The sequence below is a fragment of the Coccomyxa subellipsoidea genome (assembly GCF_000258705.1).
Source record: "Coccomyxa subellipsoidea C-169, whole genome shotgun sequence".
In the NCBI taxonomy this organism is placed as follows: domain Eukaryota; kingdom Viridiplantae; phylum Chlorophyta; class Trebouxiophyceae; family Coccomyxaceae; genus Coccomyxa; species Coccomyxa subellipsoidea.
Genome location: NW_005178040.1, coordinates 1466230 through 1486775, shown reverse-complemented (window position 1 = coordinate 1486775; position 20546 = coordinate 1466230). Strand labels below are relative to the sequence as shown.

General features: G+C 52.1%; 3 protein-coding genes across 3 annotated transcripts; 1 reads left to right on the top strand and 2 right to left on the bottom strand.

Annotated features, from left to right (window-relative positions):
* Positions 1-96: 96 nt before the first annotated feature.
* COCSUDRAFT_35455 (small nuclear ribonucleo protein E) lies at positions 97-769 on the bottom strand (the record flags this gene model as incomplete). Its single annotated transcript, XM_005650402.1, has 5 exons — positions 97-106; positions 216-261; positions 352-430; positions 542-631; positions 731-769. The coding sequence occupies 5 exons, from the start codon at positions 767-769 to the stop codon at positions 97-99; spliced, it is 264 nt and encodes an 87-aa protein (XP_005650459.1).
* A 269-nt stretch (positions 770-1038) lies between these two features.
* COCSUDRAFT_27516 (type II DNA topoisomerase) lies at positions 1039-5465 on the top strand. The gene is made up of 13 exons (XM_005650401.1): positions 1039-1350; positions 1501-1581; positions 1705-1767; positions 1857-2089; positions 2198-2341; positions 2459-2702; positions 2803-2925; positions 3076-3195; positions 3319-3405; positions 3604-3823; positions 4328-4512; positions 4702-4935; positions 5113-5465. The coding sequence occupies exons 1-13, from the start codon at positions 1051-1053 to the stop codon at positions 5311-5313; spliced, it is 2235 nt and encodes a 744-aa protein (XP_005650458.1). The 5' UTR covers positions 1039-1050; the 3' UTR covers positions 5314-5465.
* A 4692-nt stretch (positions 5466-10157) lies between these two features.
* Positions 10158-19990, bottom strand: COCSUDRAFT_35453 (ATP-binding cassette transporter; the record flags this gene model as incomplete). The annotated part of the gene is made up of 27 exons (XM_005650400.1): positions 10158-10454; positions 10633-10799; positions 10941-11028; positions 11342-11513; positions 11841-12062; positions 12514-12650; positions 12791-12886; positions 12992-13101; positions 13221-13374; positions 13593-13682; positions 13809-13915; positions 14109-14271; positions 14483-14578; positions 15160-15305; positions 15457-15568; positions 15740-15840; positions 15995-16155; positions 16276-16442; positions 16717-16952; positions 17166-17337; positions 17503-17709; positions 17901-18019; positions 18346-18567; positions 18863-19022; positions 19124-19309; positions 19446-19566; positions 19815-19990. The coding sequence occupies 27 exons, from the start codon at positions 19988-19990 to the stop codon at positions 10158-10160; spliced, it is 4185 nt and encodes a 1394-aa protein (XP_005650457.1).
* Positions 19991-20546: the final 556 nt, after the last annotated feature.

The following is a 20546-nucleotide window of genomic DNA, read 5'->3' as shown; positions in this document are numbered from 1 at the left end:
TGCGCGATATGGAACAGACAAGCTACACGTAGGGCTGGGCCTGACTGCTGCAAGGACATATTCGCGGCCCTCAGCACGCTCTCAGACGTACCCCACTTATCGCCCTCTGCAGATTCAAGACACACAGCAAGCATTAGATCAGACTAGGGTCAGCATGGGTTTTACAGCTAAGCAGGCCTCCCAGTAGGATACGGGCATCAGGTTCAGGGGCGCACGTCGTTTGCATGAGTGTGATGTTGTCGCCCTTCAGAAGTATTCTGCCTGTGAAATCATTGAACATGTACGTTAGCACCCAGCCCAGTTGTACTTTCTCTGCATACAACAAAGCTGCAGCAAACCCTCCAGGCATACCTAGTGCTTTTCTTGTTTTCCTCTTCATGGAGACCTCCTCCGCTTCGTCCAGCACTAGGTTCATGTACTCATCGAACCCCTGCAAGAACACAAGCACTTGTTATCTCTGGCTGATCACTGGCACAGGTACAGCAAAGATCTTGGGTGACATGATAGGGCAGTGATTTGAGGTTTTGTCTGAAAGACTTACAATGATACGTCCTTCGATGCGAAGGTCTGTCTGCTCGTAGAGCCAGATCTGCACCTTCTGCCGACTTTGCAAGAAGCGAAATATAAGATTCTGCATGGAACACACCAGGATTTTAGCCCACGCACAGGACGTGCCCTGATAGAAGTGAGCACAAATTTTGAAATCTGAGATCATACAAGGAGGACGTACGATGGGCTGGGTCATAATTCTCTTGACTTTGGTGGCCATCTTGAGATCTTTCTGCAGGGACAGAGGGGATTCCTCAGGCTACAGGCTAATCCTTTTGAGCAAGAAGACACAGATATGAAATCGTGTATATATGCTGATGAAACTTATCAGCTTTGAGTTTAGCTGAGAATGTTCTGACTGCATGTCTCGGAGCCAGCGGGTCGGCGGCGTTCTGCAGTGAGCTCCGAGCTGTCACAGCTTCTATCACTTTCATTGTTGTCCCTCGCGCCAATCTCATCAAATCTCTGAAGCAGAGGAACTCTGAGGAACTTAAAGAGAGAATGCTGTTTGGAAACGGACATGCTAGCACGTTGTTGAACTCAATTAATTCTCCAACCATGCATGGAGCCTACTTCAAGAGGGCGTGCACTTGTTTGATTCCTCTTCGCACATTTTTGCAGATTGAATCCAGGCCCCATCACGGCGTTTTTTGCCTGGATGAGGGTGGTAAGCTAGTTGGAGGATGTCAGACCACAGCCACCCTCCACCATCGGCGGTCCTTGACCACCACTTTTGCTGCCCAGACAAGTCCATCTAATGTTTTGAGCGCCCATGGAGACTACGATGCCGATCAGATTCAGGTGCGTGCCATTTTGGCGAAGACCAGCCTTCTTGGTGCCTGCTTTCTTGTCACTGCAGAGCTGCACAGTCTGGCAATCTGCACGTCTCTGGCACCTGCAGCCAAAGCCCAGCCAAACATTGGTTACTGTACACAATTGAACGACCTTCAGGTGCTGGAAGGCTTGGATCCTGTCAGGAAGCGGCCTGGCATGTACATCGGAAGCACGGGTCAGCGGGGCCTTCATCATCTGGTACAGGACTTCAATCACATTGTTTGAAATTTATTGCTCAATGGATGTGTGAACCACAACCCCTCATTATCAAGTTCAGCCATTCACAATTGTATCCCACCGGCCTGACCCCTCCGCTTGCAGGTGTATGAAATCCTGGACAACGCCATCGATGAAGTTCAGAGCGGCTATGCGCACACTGTCAAGGTACGAGCACAATGCAAGTGTGTCAATCACCCCAAAGCCCAGCCTAGTCATGTGGTAGCTGGATCCTGACCTGCACATTCTTTGGACAGGTGGAGATGGATTTGACCAGCGGGTGGGTCACCATATCGGATGACGGGCGGGGGATCCCCACCAACACACACCCACAGACAGGCCGCTCCGCTCTGGAGACTGTGCTGACGGTGCTGCATGCTGGCGGAAAGTTTGGAGGGCAGGGGAGCGGGTACAGTGTCTCTGGGGGGCTGCATGGCGTGGGGATTTCAGTGGTCAACGCGCTCTCAGAACAACTCCATGTCACTGTCTGGTAAGATGCCAACCTGGCCCTGACTCTTGCAGGCCTTGCTAGCTTGTTCTTCTGTAACTTGTTCGGAATGCAGCATTCTAGGATGTGAATTTCAGCGTTATCGTGCAGGCGGCAAGGCAAGGAGTTCCAGCAGAGCTACAGGCAGGGCCGGCCCATGACAGAGCTGCTGGAGGCTCAGCTGCCAAAGAAGGACTCCAAAAAGTCTGGAACACAAGTGAAGTTCCTGTACGATAAGGATGTCTTTGCCAAAGGGTGCGGCTCTTCTTGCATTCCAGATGCTCTCTTGTATATACTCCTTCTGTCTTCTTCATGACTTTTGTTTATTTTTGTCAACTTTGATCTTGAGATTGAATGTTGGCTGTGGAGCAGGGTGACAATGGACCCAAAGACCATCCGCACTCGTCTGCAGGAGCTGGCTTTCCTAAACAGCAATGCCACAATCTGGTTCAGGACAATCGAGTCAGGCAGCGCACCGAGCAACGGCAATGGTGCAAGCCCTCCCCCAGAGCCTGAGTGGGAGAAGCTTCACTTTGATGGCGGCCTCTGCGAGTATGTGAAGTATCTCAACCGGGACTCGCAGCCCATGCACGAGCCCATTTTTGTGACGGAAAAGGTGCGAGCGTGGCACTGTCACTGCTCCCTGGCTCCTTTTACAACTTTCATTGTCCCATGCTGACATGTGAAGGTGACTAAGGGTGCCAAATGCTGGGCAGGTGGACGGCGTCGTTGTGGAAGTTGCTCTGCAATGGTGCAGCGATACGTTCTCAGATCTGCTCATCGGCTTTGTCAACAGCGTCAAAACAATAGACGGCGGCACGCACATCGATGGATTGAAGGTGTGCAGCATCCTGTACTCTCATGCTGGAGCTGCCACCACTGTACAACCTTGGGCGCTCGTTTGTTCGGTGGCAGGAACACGTGTGGCCAAGTTAGGCACATGCATGGAATTATCATTTATTGCCTGCCGCATGTGTTCCTTAATGCAGGCGGCTTTGACCCGGACGCTGAACACATTAGGGAGAAAGACAAAGGCCCTGAAGGAGAATGAGGCCAACCTCGCTGGGGATCACATCCGCGAGGGGCTGAGCTGCGTCATTTCTGTGAAGGTGCAACATCATCACTGCTTCACACTGGCTTCCTATGCACTGCATGAACAATGTATGTTATTCCTGCCTCATGGATGTTCAGGAATTGCATCGAGGCATGACATGCATGTCATGCCCATGCAGGTGCCAGAGCCTGAGTTTGAGGGGCAGACGAAGACCCGACTAGGCAACCCAGAAGTCCGCAAGATAGTCGATGCCTGCGTGGCAAAGGTTGGTAACCTCTCATGCGCTCTCTTGTTGCTTCATGTTTGCTTACTGTCTGCACATTATCTGGCAGAGTCTGCTCATGCCAGATGCCTCTGTTGTGCGCACCATGTATCACTCATGTCTTGTGCCTCTGCAGCACCTAGGATGCTTGGGTTCATGTCAACATGCCCCTGGAATGCCAAGCATGCTCTTTGGATGCAGGGGATCATGGAGAGCCTAGAAATGGACACAGCGACGCTGGGGCTTGTTCTGGGAAAGGCTGTGGCGGCCTGGCGCGCGGCGGAGGCGGCCAAAAAGGCGCGGGAGCTGGTGCGGAGAAAGAGTCTTCTGACCAAATCTACGCTGCCTGGGAAGCTTTCGGACTGCACATCCACGGACAAAGCCCTCTCGGAGATTTTCGTGGTCGAGGGGGACTCAGCAGGTCAGTGCTGCACCCCTTTCCTCAGCATTCCGGTGACATGCATGCCTTTCAGATGTCATGCATGCTCGGCAGTTGGGCCGTGCCATGATGTATCTACAGCAGACATGGCCACATCTCTGTTGAATGCAAGATGGCACAGCCACTTGTGCACTGATATAACCACATGCCTCCCGAATGCAACCTGTCCACTGGCCAATGGCAATCTGTCCTCTGAATGGGGCACAGCTCTGTAGAATGTCTGCTGAATTTTATGAAATGGCTGCATGTTGGCTGCCCTGGTCACATGTTGCAGACATGTCGCCATGTGGCCAGTACACGTTAATTTTGCAGGCATGTGGTCATGCTCTGATGTATGCTATGCTGCTCTTGTTGCCCCATGGCATGTTCATAGACATGCTTGATGGTGTTCATTAGGTACATCAGGCAGGTGCAGCCTGCTAGGACTTGATCATCTTGATGCAGACAGGAGGGCATCACTGAAGGCATATGGGAAATGGCATGCAGGGGGAAGCGCCAAGCAGGCTAGGGACAGGCGCTTCCAAGCCGTGCTGCCGCTGCGCGGCAAGATCTTGAATGTCGAGAGGAAGGATGATGCGGCCCTCTACAAGAACAATGAGATCTCGAATCTCATTGTGGCCCTTGGACTGGGCTTGAAGGGCGAGGAAATGCCAAATTTGCGCTACGGCAAGGTGCGCATCTCCAGGATCACCTGTTGACATCAGTCTCAGAAGCCCCTCATTGTGTCTGTCATGACACGTGCATCATCTGTCATCAAGCAATCCTCATCATGGATCACCTCATCATTGTCATCGAGTGCTCATATTCTGTGGCATCATGTGATTCCAGCATGCAACATTCTGCTGATGGCTGCCATGCAGGTCATTCTACTGACAGATGCTGATGTGGATGGCGCACACATCCGGACGCTCTTGCTGACCTTTCTGTTCAGATACGCCCGCGATCTGTTTGATAGAGGTCACATCTATGTCGGCGTACCCCCCCTTTACAAATTGGAGGTGGGACGCTCTAGCGTGTACCTCTACAGCGAAGGAGAGCTATCTGCGCGCACGCAGGGACTGGCCTCAGGCAGCTACACTGTACAACGTTTCAAGGTGCGCTGTGCTTCCATCTGAGCTGCTGCTGTCACATGAGCGCACATGCACGGCTTCTGATGCTCAACTGGTGCAGGCCTGGCTTGACGAACATGGCGGAGTGATTTCAGATGTCTAATGCTTCTCGCCATTCTGTCGGCGCATGTGAGCTTGAAAGCAGCCTGTTGTGAAATGCAGGGTCTTGGGGAGATGATGCCTGACCAACTGTGGCACACAACCCTCAATCCAGCCACGCGCATGCTGAAGCGGCTGACTGTGAACGACGCAGCTGAGGCGAGCCACCTGTTCGCTTTACTCATGGGGGATAAAGTGGAGCCGAGGCGTGCCCTCATACAGGCGCACGGAGCAAGTCTTGCATTAGAAGACCTCGACATTTAATTGTGCGCTTGTTGACAGACAGATGTTGCATTCCTGTGCAATATCTGGGATGCGGGAGGTTCTCAGTGGTGCTGCAGAATGTGCAGGGCCAAATAGCATGTATGCGTGCTGCTTGACACCAGCTTGAAACTTGTGTAATAATTCCAATGTGCAATCTGGCTTTTCATGGCTACTTTCCGAGTTCATCCAAATGCTTGTGCATTTTATAGACAAGATTGAACTATACTTATAGAAGAATCACTGGACCAGTCAGTACTGCCAATCGGACCCAGAACATGACTCCCTTCCCAATCCAAGTCCAATCCAACAAGCCCCCATGCTTTGAATCCCAGACTCTTCAAGCACTCCTCAGTCAGGTAATAATAGCCTGGCTCCTTCGTCCTCCGCTGATACTTTTCTCCCGTCTACAGGGGCCTGCAAGACAGCAGAAGCTTCAACAAAATAGCAAGTTGACTCTTGAACTGAAGGAATCCTCCTATGACACTGCATTACCCCATGCAAGCCATCTGAATTCCTAGGAGGCCACTCTCAAGGCCTCTCTTAGCCCAGAGCCCATGTCTGAGTCTTTGATCTCTATGATTCTGTGCAGGCTGGATAGTTCCCGTCCCCGGACGTGTCGTGCAACTATGCAAAACACAGGCCAAAAAGCAGTATTGATCACAACATGGCACACAAACACGTCCAATCACTGAGCAGGCAATATGGAGGTCCTGTGAGACACAAGGTCCAATAGAAAACTGTCGACAAGGCGGTGGAATGCAGACAACCGGGCAGGGACAGCAGACATGAAGTCGTCCCTCAGAAAAGTGGCGGCCCTCTCGAAGGATGGCAAGCCAAGGAAAGCATCGAACAGTCGCTCTCCAACTGACAATTGCTCTCCAATTAGTTCCTGCAAAGAGTCAAACATGGCACACCGGAGCACTGCATAAGCCGGGCAGACAAACAAGGCATACCATCAGCAACATGATTACAATGAGCGCAATAGGACCCTTGGACAGCACGGTCACAATTCACTTCATCGACATGTTGAACACAGGAGCTTCTTTCTTCTTGCACAGAGTGAATACTTGCAGTCAGAGAGCACTATGTAATTACTGATGGCCATCCGATGTGTCATGAATCCTTGCAGAGCACAAGCCTTGTACCGCAGCAATTGACAGACATGGATCAATCTGTAGGGCTACTGATGTTTACACATGGAAACCACAGTTCTTTATTGTGCCCATGATGTTTGGACACCTGACCTTTGATGAAAATCCGTGGGAAATGTTTGCAATCTGATTGGATGGCAAGGAGCTGAAGCAGCCTTGGTCTCTCACCGGTGTCATCTCTTGGTGAATACTAGCGCGATGCAAGAGCAACACAACTTCACTAAAAGCATGGATTATTGCTGCGAAGAACTCTGTGCCAGGGCGTCGTCAAGACAGCCACAAGAATAAGGAAAGCCGCCTGATATTGCCGCCTCATCTCCTTGTAACGGTACTTTGTATGGTACACCTGCAAGGCGCAAAGCCACGGTTTGCTGACGGGTCAAAATCCGAGAGCAGCCTGAAGCAGTGCACCAGAACTGACCAGAAGCAAGCTGTTCAAATAAGAACCTAGGCAGGCACGTACTGTGTCAATAGCGCCAATGGCAATGCAGGCAAGGATCTGCCCAGTGATCCACAGTGGCTTGCTGGGACCCCCCATCTGGCTGAACACATCTGCACCCACTGCCAGAAGAACTGCGCCAAAGGTGGCCATAGCATAGCCAGTACACGCCACCGCTTCCCAGCTGGCAACAAGAAAGCGGCGTTGGCACTGCTGTACCGCGGCCACTCCAGCAACTGGGGAGCACAAGCAAGTATTGATCATGCACCGCCGTGCTGACCATTGACACTATCGGTGACCAGTCTGATACGGGCTTCAACAAATTTGACAAGGTGAGCTTTCAGATATCGACTGAGCAGGGGACTGACAGAAACGGACACATGTTGCTCACACTGTTCAGCTTCCGTAAAATTCATGTAAGGACCGCACCAACAGACACTCCGGAAATGAGGAGGCAGAGCATCAGGTTGGTGGCTGGTATCACGACCTCCGCAGCCCCCAGCAAGCGCTTCACTTTCATCAGATTGCACGTGATAATGCTCCAAAAGCCTTCTTGGGCCTGCTCCACAACAATCACAGCCATGCAAGAGGTAGCCATTGAGACCTGCTTTCAAATGCATGGACTTGATTGACTTCCATCGTGTGTGACAACCATGGTGTAGAAGGTGGGCAGGTGTGGTCTTGACAGGGCAGGATGATGCTTCAAGGTTTGCTGCACCATAATTTGCTACTGCAGGTTGCCAATGTGACTGCAAGCACCTCACAGGAATCGAGCTGTAGATCAAGAGATCCAATGGCTCCTGCGCAGTGTTGCGATCCCAGCAATTTAATGGCTCCTCTTCAGTCCTTATATGGCCTGTGATCTGCTCAGTTTCTACAAGCATGTGTCAGCCAGCTGGAAGGCAGCCAACCTGCAAGGTACCCAATAAGCAGCCAGCATGATGCAGTGCCAAAAAATGCAGTATTTGACTTCTTGTCTATGTACTGCCTCCTTGCCTCATCCAATTTCTGCACGGCGACAGTATTTTTCAGTCAATCACCCCGGTGCCGTGGCTGTTCGCTTTATGTCACAGAGCTCAGCAGCAGCGCATTGATGCATCTTACCTGCTTTTCAACAATATATTTTCTTGAATGCATTTTCCTGGCAACACTTTCCTGGCTAGAGTGCAACTCTCGAAATGAGGCTGATGCTCAACAATTGTCCAGGCGTTTTTTGCTGGCAGAATGTCTTACTCGGGCTACCCAAATCTTTCGAGTCCCTTGTGACAAAAAATCGATTCTATCAGCTCGTACTGCGCTGTGGTATCCGACGAAGTGCTCACCCGTGAGTAACTTGCCAATTTAGGTCTTGAGACACCGACACTCAAGTCAGGCCATCATTGCAATCTGGGACTCCTAGTGGGACTGCGAAATGAATATCTATCCTTTATAAGAAGCGGCCATAAAAATTGCCAGTCGCAAAGTGACATTCTTCTTGTTAACACAAATCGACATAGATCTGTTTCCTTCGCCGCCAGCCTCCTTCGTCGATGTCGTTCGTGAGTGAGCTGCACCTGCTGGGGTTCAGTCCTCTGTGATAGAGAACTCCAAAGTCACCATCAAACCCTCAACGAAGACAAGCTACCATTTGTCGTGGAAGATTTTGGAGAGGCAACCGATACACTGTACTTTGAAATCACAGAAATAGAAAGGCTGTGCCACAGTGGTACTGCACACAATCTTCCTACTTTCCCATATCGACATGCTTAATTTGATCCCTTTCCACCCCCAGGCCCTTGAGAATGCCACGTGCAAGCTTATCAGCAACTTGCAGCCCAATTTTGTGGGACTCCTGGCGGCCATGAGCTTCCTTATGTATGGCTACTTCCTAGGTGAGTGCCAAGCTTGTGTGCATTTCACCACATGAAGCATGCCTGTCACACATAATGTACACAATCCATGTGCATCAATGCGACCGCCAAAGCTTTCACAATCTGCCTCGCTTGCTCTTGATAATCAAACTTGTTCTGCATTTGCGTTGCAGGCACAAGTTCGGGAACGATGGGACTGACTTCCTTTGCCCAGGTAATACACCTCGACATTTGCAGTATTCGAAGTCTCCTTTCAGTTTCAGAGGTGTGTTCTCAACTTGTTGCAGGATTCCCTTTGGTTCCTTCCTGCATGACAACAACAAGCTATGAACTTGTGGTTGCGCAGTCAGTACACAGCAACATTGCTGCTTGGGAACCTTCCCTGGCAGCTTGCGAAGCTAGTGACTTGTGCAAGGATGGATCGATGGATATCAGGGGTGTAGTGGGAGCTCCCTTTTTCGACAGCATCGTCCTTATCATGTTCGCTATTCTTACAGGTCTAGAGTGCTCCCAATTGTTCAATGAAGGTGCTAGTGCGATTCCCTTTGTGAAAAGCAGGGGTCTTTCAAATTCAAGAAGGTCTCAGCAAAGCAGTGTGCACTCATGCAGGATTCCTCCATGTTGATGACCCGTCAATCTACAGAGAGGAGCACTCTTTCCCGATAATGCTGCAAATACTAATTAGCGGGTTCGCATTGCTCGCCTGCGGCTTCTGTTTGCAGTCATTCAACACCCATATCACCGTCTTGATCATTGGCAGGATATGCATCTGCCTTGGCATCAGTGCAGTAACTTATGTAAGTATCATTCTTGATGCTGCATGCTTGGCATACTTTTGAAGTGCTGAGATGCCAAGCTTGAGAAACCTTGCCAGATGACAACTTAATATATGTTTTGGGCGCAGATATGTTCGATGTGCACAAGGTCATCATAACCTGACATACTGTATGTGTTCTGCAGGTAACTCGAACCTATGTGAAGTACAGCCGCTTGCGGGTATATTACGAGAATAGTTTCATCTGCTGCGCCATCTTGATCATAACCCCGTGGCAGCTGGTATTGAAGCCAGGAGAGAGCTTTCTTGCCCCTTTGTACGCCGCGCAGCTAAGCCAATAGTTTGTGACAGGCACGCCAACATGAAATATCAAGGAGCTCCTCATTAGTTGCAGCATTGACTGAACAAGACTTTACTTTTACAAGTTGAAATTTGCACATCTTTGAGGTCTTCTAGTCTGAATCCAAGGACGCAACGTGTGGCAGCTTGCCGTGTCAATGCATCCCCAATGAATACTCTGCCATATACCCACAGCACTGCCCTCAGGGTGCCACTCTGACAGGCAACTGGCTTGGCAGCTTCAAACACGGCTGAACATTCATAACGGGATGCTCAACGCCAGGATGATGTCATCTACTGATGTACACGAGATACTTGAGCCCTGCAGTTGCAATGCCCCAGAATGCTATTGTGAAGCCCAGCACGATGGGGACCAAGTACACCAGAAATGTTGCATCGTAACCGTAGTACCTGTAAACAAACTGCGCTACATAAAGGTCCTGGCCGAATGGCCCATCGTCTGGGTCAAAGCCGTAGGTGTTGACAGAGTTGGTGAAGTCATCTCCCAATTGCGAGGCCACCAGCCCATAGATGCTCCATGCGAATGGGTTCAAGTAGTAATACCAAGACCAATAGTCTGGGATGCGCTGCGCAGCATGCCAAGAAAGGAGTCAGAGTTCAAGCTCAGCCTTGCCGCAGATTCACTTTCTTCTTAACTGCCTAGAAATGATACCATTTATTGTGCGACACAGAAAGAGCAATGTTGCAGGGGCAGCTCACAAAATCGTCATGTAAACATCCCAGTGCAATCCTCTGCGGGCGCACCGGCTTTGGAATGATGAAGCCAGCGAAGAGGTTCCACATTGCAAAGAACGCAGACGAGAGCACCGCAGCCATCATGAGGTTTGGAGTGACAGCCACCGCCATGATCCCATACATGGTGCAATACTGCAGCGTGGCAAACATGAAGAAAGCAAACCAGAAGAAGCTTCCTGCGCACGCCAGGCATCACAAGCAGTTCAGCACAGAACCTAAATGCTGCACTATATACGCAACGCATTGCCTTGGCTCATGGCTACCACTATCACCAACGTCTATAGAACTGGCAGGCGAGTGGAAGAGGGCAGGCTCACCAGCAGAGCTGCTGAAGCCCACCATGAAGTACACAATTGAGCTGTACAGTATGGCCTGAAACATATTGTACATGACCTCCACAAGCCCCTGCATGTGTGCACCATTTACATGAGCCACTGCATTTATGGCTGCTAGCTTTGACTGCATATATGTGCCAATCTGAAGGTGCCATTATTGATTACAATTGGTGCATGGAGCTGCAGCAGATGGGTCTCCCGCTGTAGCAGCAATGAGTGGTCATCAGGCATGACGAATGCCTCATAACAACATCAGCATGTGTACAAGATGCTGAACCAAGCGTCTGTAGTTCTGAGGCAACTGGTGAAAATCTATTTGCGTGGATCAATCCTAGGGCAATTCAGCCTCGTTGGAAACGGCAAGGAAAGGGAGAGGAGCTCACCATGGCGAGGGAATAGGCGGCGACAGAGTACATGCCGGCTGCGCGCTCACGGTAGAACACTGTGCGCTCTGCTGCAGCCACGGGCTGCACTATGAGGCTGTTCACAATGCCCATGAAGAATGTGCAGAAATATAGCGCGCCCTGGATGTTCAGAATGTCCTTGGGCAGCAGCCTGCACAGGTCACAAGCTTAGAAGATTCACAGAAGCAAATTTAGCAGTAATAGATCTCGCATTAAAAAGGAGGAGGCAAGGCAGCCATTTTGTCTACCTCCGTTCAATAGAAAGAGCCAGATGTCAATGCAGCTGTTCATCTTGGATCCGCTCGGAGCAGGGATTATCATTGCAGCAATCAGGGCCCTCGAGACAGCGATTCAAGTTGTCTCAATAAAAATACACAAAAAAGGCCGCGATGAGAGGCAAGCACTGCGCAGAAAGCACTGTGCCCTTTGAGCTTGCCGTGGGCCACAAAAGATTAAACAAGAAGTGTAGGAGGCACACCTGCGCGTGGCGCGCATCCAGTACATGGAGCCAAAGATGAGCGCAACGCCGAAGCTGATGGCCATGCGTGTGGCGTTGTAATCCGGCGTGCGCCAGTAGCAGCGCGCGTTCCGCACCAGCAGCTGCCCCAGCTGCGACCCCAGCGGCTGCGCATACCGCCGCAAGAACGTCAACGGCAGCACGCTCGGCCGCGCACCCTCCGCTATCCGCTTCTGTACCGCCCTGCACCCAAGCACAGACTTGTTAACACCACAGAGAACTGGCAGAATGGCTCTGCACTGCATTGGAAAGAATCAAATTTTGCAGCGCATGATGTGCTGGCTTTGCGATCCTCCAGCGCCCAGCGCCCAGCCCTCATGACTTCCTTAACACACAGGACTGGAAGGACGGCTCTGCACTAAAAAGGAACGGGTTGTGCAGCGCATGATATGCTAGATACAACACCATGCGCTGCGCAGAGTTATCTGATTCTGCACTGCTCTGTACTCCAGTGCAGAATTTGTGGACCTTGCCTAGAGCTGTCTGGAAGTCTGCACAAGGCCATGATGCTGTAAAATACATTCCGAATAATGCGCTTCATGATTGACGTTCTCGCGCATAGCGAAGCTGCTGTCACATGCATGGCGGACAGGGGTCATCACAAGGAGGATCATAGTGGGGCGTGAGACCTCACCTGGCCAGCTCCGACTTGGCAAAAATGTCAGCAAAGTCCACGCCGATACGGTCTTCACAAGCAGGCGTGCTGATGTCCAGCACCCAGGTCGCCGGGTTGATGGCAGCCAGCTCCAGCCGCCCAACGCCACCCTCGTCCTCCCTCACAAGAGGCGGCACCCCCTGTATGGCCTGCAACAAGGCATGCTTCCAATCTCACAGGGCTGTGTGTGAAAAATTCTTGATTTCCAATGACAATTTTGCCGACTGCAAGAATATTCATGCGCCAGGGAGCCCACCTGGAAATGCGCCACCAAGTCTGATGACTGTGCTCCAAGGGGCCCGCAGTAAATGGTCTGGCCGCCGCGCTTCAAGAGCAGCAGCTCGTCAAACGCCTGCACCACAAGAGCAAGTCAAGCGCCATTGCTGTCTTTGTTCTTCCCTACTGCTGTGCAATTACAATCCTGGGAAAATTGCAGCAACATCTGGATACACCCTACCTCAAAGATCTCAATGCTGGGCTGGTGCACTGTGCATGTGATGGTTCGGCCTGTGTCCACTATGTTCCTGACCACTCGCATCACGATGGCAGCCGCCCTGGCATCCAGACCTGCATGCAAAATTAAATACCAGCTCATAGCAGACCCGGTTCATGATTTACACATCACAATAAGTGCAAAGTCACAAAAGAATACGAGGGAGATTTGATAGTGTGGGTGGTAGGCTGACCAGTGGTGGGCTCGTCCATGAGGACGACCGAGGGATTTGGTATGAGCTCCACGGCAATGGACAGGCGCTTGCGCTGCTCCACGCTCAGACCAGTGCCCCCAGGAACACCCACAAGTAAATCCCTGAGCCCAGTCAGCTCCACCAGCTCCATCATCTGCCATGCACAGCCATCCACAGTCAGGCCTTTGAGTTCAGGAGGGACCTCTGAAGTCAGGAAAGATAGGCTTTCCAAGATGTCCAGAAGTTAGTTTCAGAGATGTGGGGTGTACAGTGGTTGTGAGACGTGTACACATGCTCCAGCACATTAATATGCTGGCAAGGAGCTCATTCTGCGTTGTGGTCTGAGCAAACGTTGTGAAGACGGGTGCGTACCTCTTCCACAAAAGCGACGCGCACTTTGCGGGGGATGTTGGCAGCCATGCGCAGGGCTGCGCTGAACATCAGCGCCTCGTGCACTGTGGCCTGCAGAACAACAACTCACAGAGCGTTAGGCAACCCTCACACAGCGAGCATTGAAGCTGTATCCCAGCCTTTGACTGCTCTGGATGGGACATCGTGAAAGCATGGAGTTGGTTCGGCAGCCAGCACCTTGGCAGAGTGGATGTCGGTTTGCTCCACGTAGCCGGACAGGCGCGCATACGTGGTGCTCTCCCATGGGTGCCCATTGACCCGCACCTCCCCTGTGATCCTCCCCGCTGCACATCACCCGCACACAATCTTCAATGCCACATGTTTTACTTCCTTTCAAGGTGTACCAGGCCTTCACGTGCAGCATGCATTGTATCATACAAGCCCATACCACAGTAACCTGAGATATTTCATTGCTCCCATTATACCAAAACAGCAAGCAATGTCTTATATAAAGCCCAAATAACATCTGCTGCGCACTTGTTTTTCGGCCGGCCAGGATGTCGAGCAGAGTGGTTTTGCCAGCGCCACTGACTCCCACCAGTGCTGTCAGGACCCCCGGCCGAAAGATGCCAGAGATGCCCTTGAGGATTTCCAGCTCCCGCCTCCTGGAGCCCCAGCAGGGCAGGCTTGCTCGCAGGCCCTTCCCAGCCCTGTTGCTGTGGCCGGGATTGTCCGGATCCAACCTCAGATCCACCTCGTGCCCCTGACACAGCCAGACAGAACGTCTTGGTCCTTGATTCAGAGCGCTGCCTCCAACCTGACAACGAGGGACGCAAGTGTCATCGGTGCTTGATGCATGCATCGAAGGCGCTACACAGATGGTGTGAAGGGTGGTGCCAGTTCCCACTTACCGCAGGGAGGTCCACAAAGTAGTGGATGTTGCGGAAGGTGAGGGTGACAGGGCAGAATGGCAGCACCATGCCGTGCTTGATGCGCGGCTGCACTGCCTGCAGCGACTCACCCTCATCCAGCACGCCATCCCTGCATGCAGAGCTAGCATCCTTCCGCAATGCCCCTTGAATATAACCATTGAAAGGATTGTCGAACGAACGCCAGCAGCTCAGCCTCTGCGAAATTAGACAGTTCAACTAGCATTTAGGGTCAGGCGACTCTCACCGGAAGGAGGGGGTGCGAGAGCTGGCAATGCCGCCTCTGTTGGGTATGAGCGCAGCATCTTGGTCCTCGGCCAGCTGCCTGACATGTGTCCTGGGGGACCCTTTGTAACGGTTTGCTCCTCCATGCCACGCTTCGACAGGTGCTGTGTGCATGATATCAGGCCCTGGCGAGCTGCAGGTAACAGAATACCATTCAGTGTTATTAGATGCATTTGTCTCAGAGCTTGTTCGCCCCTTGCCTATGGATGCATGCAGACATTCTATCCAAAAGAAAGAGTGCAGAGAGAGGAATGGCAGTAGCACGCATGCCTGCATGATTCAGATTTGTTGCCATTCAGGCCGCGGGTGGCATTGTGAGGCATGCTGTAGATGCGCCGCAGGGGAGGAGTGTCCAGGATGAGGCCGGCGGCGGCCGCGACGGAGTATGCGCGCTCTGAGGCGGTCACGCTGCGCGATGTGCTGCTGCTGCTGGTCTTTGGCTGCTGCTGGGTGCCCCTCTGCGCTGCTATACGCTCCTCCAGGCTGTCCTCTGACATGACTGCCACCGGCTTCTGAAAGGCTGCACATGACATGCATGCAATGCATGAGAGGATTTGTAATTACAAACCGAAAGCAGGCACCTTTGCATGCACTGCTCTGGCTTGGCTTTGACACATGATGACATGCATGCCATCGATGACTGAGGGTAAATTGGGCAGAGGATGACTCACGTGGCATGATCTGGTGGAACAGTATTGTGAAGCCATTGAATAGGATGATAGACCCAGTCAGGACCCCAATTGCCACCCAGCTCCACCACCGCTCTCCCCTGAAGCCCCTCACCTGCCAAACCATGACACCTGGTGACAATCAATTTGATAAGCGCCAAGCTCTTCATAAAGCCCCCCAGAGAGGTAACTCAGAGTGTAAGATGCGGTGAAAGATGCGCACATTCAGGCATGCCTGTCCCAGAGTGATGCTCCTCCTTTTGCTGGAGAATTCGTTGTATGGCACATTCCACCGGGGCGCCGAGAACTCATTTGCAATGAGGCCTTGGATGGCGTACGAGAAGGGATCCAGCCAATATGCCCACACCCACCAGTTGGGCATGTCAGCTGCAAACACACAGCCTTCAGAAAATCAAGCTAAAACATAGCCTGGCCTCATCACAACAAATGCATTGAAATGAAGAAGAAGCCATCCATGGAGGGCGCTTTCACACATGTGGCTGCAGTCATGGCCTGTACATAGAAGCTGCAGATGGCGCACGTTTGGCAAGGATGTAGCCGGACAGCATGAGGTATATGACCAGGAAGAGGGAGCCCACAGACGTGGCAACCACCATGTCACGCGTCAGCGCAGCAAAGACCCGGAACATGGCCACTGCGTTCTGGTGTACCAGGAACAGGATTGCGAAGAACACCAAGAACCTGCACATTGCATGACATGACATTTCCCCTCATTTTCCTCAGATCAGAAGCCTGCACGTTGGTGCTCCAGCCTTCAGGTCAGCAGAAGGTAGTCAGTGGGGGTCAAAGATACACGCTCACCTGCCGGCGTCCGGGGCAAAGCCGACCAGCCAGTACACGAGCACAGACCAGATGCCGGCCTCCGTCAGGGAGTAGAAGATGCGCAGGAAAGTGATGGGTAGGGTGTAGGCCCACGCAGGGTGCAGCCCCTCCAAGCGTTGCTTGTAAAATGCTGGCAGCCTGTCCACCTGCATGCAAAGGATTTATCTTACTAACAATCAGCACAGTAGCATGCCAACATGTTGCCAAATGCACTCTGGGACGGCATCAGGCGAAAACTTGGAAGTGGTCAAGAAGTCTCTACCCATCTCTTGACCCCAAATTGCACAAAGCTTTGAACAAAGCTTTTAGAACGTCATCCGAGAGTTTGCGGTAACCGGTGCCCAAAGTTGATGAAACATTTGCTGCATGACTTTCAGCTTGATGCGATTCTCAAGGTGCATTGGGGAGGGAGGGGCGTACCGCGATGGTGAGCTCAGTCTGGCCATTGAAGAAGAGGACCATGACCGAGTAGAAGCAGACGGACATGTAGTTCTGGCCGTTGAGCAGGGAGGTGGGCGCCTGGCGGGTCTTCAGGAAGACTGTGCCGGTGATGGTGGCCATGATGAGTACCTGGCACGTCCTGAATTTGTATAGGAACTGGTACCTGTCCGTCAGGATACACTCCCGCCGCAGGCACGCCTTGAACGCCTGCCACCCTGTGTCAGCATCCGAATAGGTTTTGAAATTACTAAGTCTACTGGACATTTGCGCCCTCATAGCCTCCTGCAGCTTTGCATGCTGACAAGAGCCCAATTGTTACATGCAGAAAGCAAGCAGAGAGTCCCCGACGCAACTGGTGCGCAGACATGTCAAAGATGCATGCAAAGGAATATGAGCACTTCATGCACATGAGCAGCTTCAGCGCGCACCTGTGAGGGCGAATTTGGTCCAGGCAAGCGCCTTGTCTGACTCCTCCGTGCAATTGAATGGCTTCAGCAATGCCTCTGTCTGGGCCACTCCGGCGTCTGACCGAGCATATGCGTCCGCAAACTTCCGCACTGACACTACCCGGTACAGTGTGGGGTCTTTGGCCCAGTATTGCTGCACCCAAGGAACAATCAACTTACCGAATTATCATCGGCATTACGGTGTACTCAGGCAGCAGGCTGTGCAAAGAAGACACCATCAAAAAAGGAGTCATGAAGGTCCACAACAAAATTGCAAAGAAGAGACCGTCATGAGACATGGGCAGCCAAGGTTGCGCACCTGCTGGTCTTTGCTGGAGGTGATGTTTTGGAGGAAGCCGGGAATGGCCATGCGCGGCGGGCACTGGAAGCCCATGCCCTCAAAGAAGGGCAGCACCTTGGTGCATGGGCCGTAATAGATGCATATGCCGTCGCTCAGCAGCATCACGTCATCAAACAGTCGGAAGATCTCCGGTGAGGGCTGCAGCAGCGCCATCATGACCGTTGCCTGGCAACCCCATCAGTAAAATTTCAGTGCTAAGGTCTGACGAAGTATTCTCACACCAGCACTTCACAGCATTCATGGAAGTGGTGGTCTAACAGGCGCTCACACTGCCTTGTACTTCTTGCATCTCTCTTCTCTCAAATGATGCCCCATGCATTTGGCTTTGAGGTGATAGGCATGACAGCCAGGCGCACCCCATCCATGTGGGCAAAGTCCCCAATGGTGCGGACCACTTGCTGCGCGGTGGAGGAGTCCAGGCCTGTGGTGGGCTCGTCCAGCAGATACACCTGCTTCGGCCCCACCAGAATCTCCCCTGCACAGATGCCCAACCCAACATGTTGATGGCTCCAGCAGCCCAGCTCGACAGATGAATAGCGGGACCTTTCACAGTGCTGTACCTCATCACGAACAGATAACCAAGCATGACATTTCTGGTGAGAAAACGCATATTCTAACGAGCTTGACGCGGCCCAAATTTTGGCAGATTTTATAGTGTCTCATCATCGACTGTTGTTGGCAGAGCTTGAAGAGCAGCACGCTGCCTGCAGTGCAGTGCATCATGTAATTGATCATGGCCACCATTTACGTAAAACATCCATGACGCAATAGTATGTGGTTCCAGAGTCATGAACAGCGCACCTGCCGAGACGCGCTTGCGCTGGCCGCCGCTGACGCCCCTGAACCAGTCGTTGCCCACCAGCGTGTCCTGGCAGATCTCCAGGTCCAGCAGGCGCAGCACATAGTCCGTAACCAGGCTCTCGCGCTTGCCCGCCAGCGCGCACGCCTTCATGAATGTATCCACCGCCCACTCCACCTCCACCCCCGCCCTCTTCTCCCTCTTGCGCAGCTCCGCCATCTCAGCTGCACCCCACAGAGGATCATTATTATAATTAATATTACATGCTCTTCCTGCCAAATTGCAAGGTATGTCCTGCAGACAAGCTGCAGTTTTAAGGCGGCCCTTTGTTGAACTCGCCAGATCCAATCAACCACAGAATATACAGTACATGAGACTGCAGACATCATAAGATGTACCCATCGTCACGGGTATTTGCAAAGAGAATAGTGCAGGAGCAGAAATGCACTGAGGTGCAGTTTCCTGTGCTGAGGGGTGTTCCCATGGGCCGTAGCGCGCATGAATGGGTTCATCACACACCAGTTTGGTTGCCCACGCCCTGGCAGCGAGCGGAAAAGTTCAGAGTCTCCCGGACAGTCAGGTGGGGGATGTGGATGTCCTGCTGCTCCAAGTAGGCGGCGGTGCGGTGCACCACAAACTCGCTGAGCTTGCGGCCGCTGTAGGTCACGTTCCCAGACACCTGCAGTTGCCAGCGCCTCTCACTGCCATGTGCGCCCCAAAGTGCATGCCACATGACAGCAGCATGTTCTGCTGTGTGAGAGCATGACATAGTAAGAGGACCTGCACCTCCAGATTGCCACCTGAGGGCAGGCGCCCTGCCAGGGCCTGCAGCAGGGTAGACTTGCCAGAGGCGGGCGGGCCCAAGAGAAGGGTCATGCGGCCAGGCCGCAGCACACCGCTCACCCGGTCCAGGATCTGCAGGTGCTGCCTCCGGTCTCGCCGGAGTCCACACCTCGACAGACCAGCCTGTGCAACACATCACTCCTGACAGATAGTACCATTCATATCCAGCCATACAACAAGAGACATGGGCAGCTGTGGATGCCAAGCAGCGCGTATATAACCCCAAGACTGTCCCCTGTAAGTAAAGGCATGTACTCACCGTGATGCCATTGCTGTAGTAGTTCAGAAGTGTCTGTCGCGCCTGCTGTCCAAGGAGCACTTCGACTGACACAGACAAATTCTCAAACCGCACTTCCACCTCTGGCCGCTGGACACCGGCCCTGCAAGCAATGCAAAGAGGCAATCATCATGATGTCGGGCTCAACGGCCCCATTCTGGATTGCATGTACTGACATAAATGAATACCATGCCATGAAGTCTGAGCTAGTGCAACTTCGACATAATGAGTGACTGAAGTGTGGGCCAGAATAACGTTATAACGGCATGACTGACTTTGTACGACATGCTAAGTCATCTACAAGTGGTCAGTGCTATGTATACAAGAAAGGATGGAAGGACATGTACTTGCCTATCCAGCCGCTCCCGTATCTTTCTGCGAAGTCTGCTGTTCTGTCTCCCATTCTCTTTAATAAGTTTGTCAAGGATAAGCTTTCTTTCCTCGCGTCTCAAGCGGCCAGGCACTATCTTTCGTGTTATCGTAGCGCCTGAGTCACGGACAGGGCCCCTTTTCCTATCATCTGCCATGGTCAAAGCCTTGGGGAATGTTGACTCATTCCAAAAGCTCTTTTGAACATGACAAGGGAGTAATATTGCTATGTGCGTTCAGAGTAAGTTGTACAGCCTCGTCGATCTGTTCCAACCAGCTATATCAGCAATGACAAAACCAACCTCCAACCATCGCAGTAAGTTTCAGGTGCATTCAACTACAACCATAAGTGATAAGCTGCATTCATACAACCCGAAGACGGGCTAAACTTGCTCAGCTAGTCCATTTTCCGAAACAATTCCGAGAGGGGTTCTTCATTTCCCTTACCCTATCAGGGTGAATCAGTATCTACATCTCCATTGCATGCACTGGTGGCTCTTGGCATGGTGATGAAGCAAGTGATATTTTGGGGCTGACACCCTTCACATCTTTCAGCATGCTTCCATCACCTTGAAACGATGACCATGGTGGCCAGCAGCATGCTTTGATACATTTGGACTGAATAAGCTGGCCACGTGGTCTGAGTCGGACTCCGTCGTATGGCTGGCCCACAGGGTGATGGACTACTAGTAAGACTGACATCAGAGCAGCTCT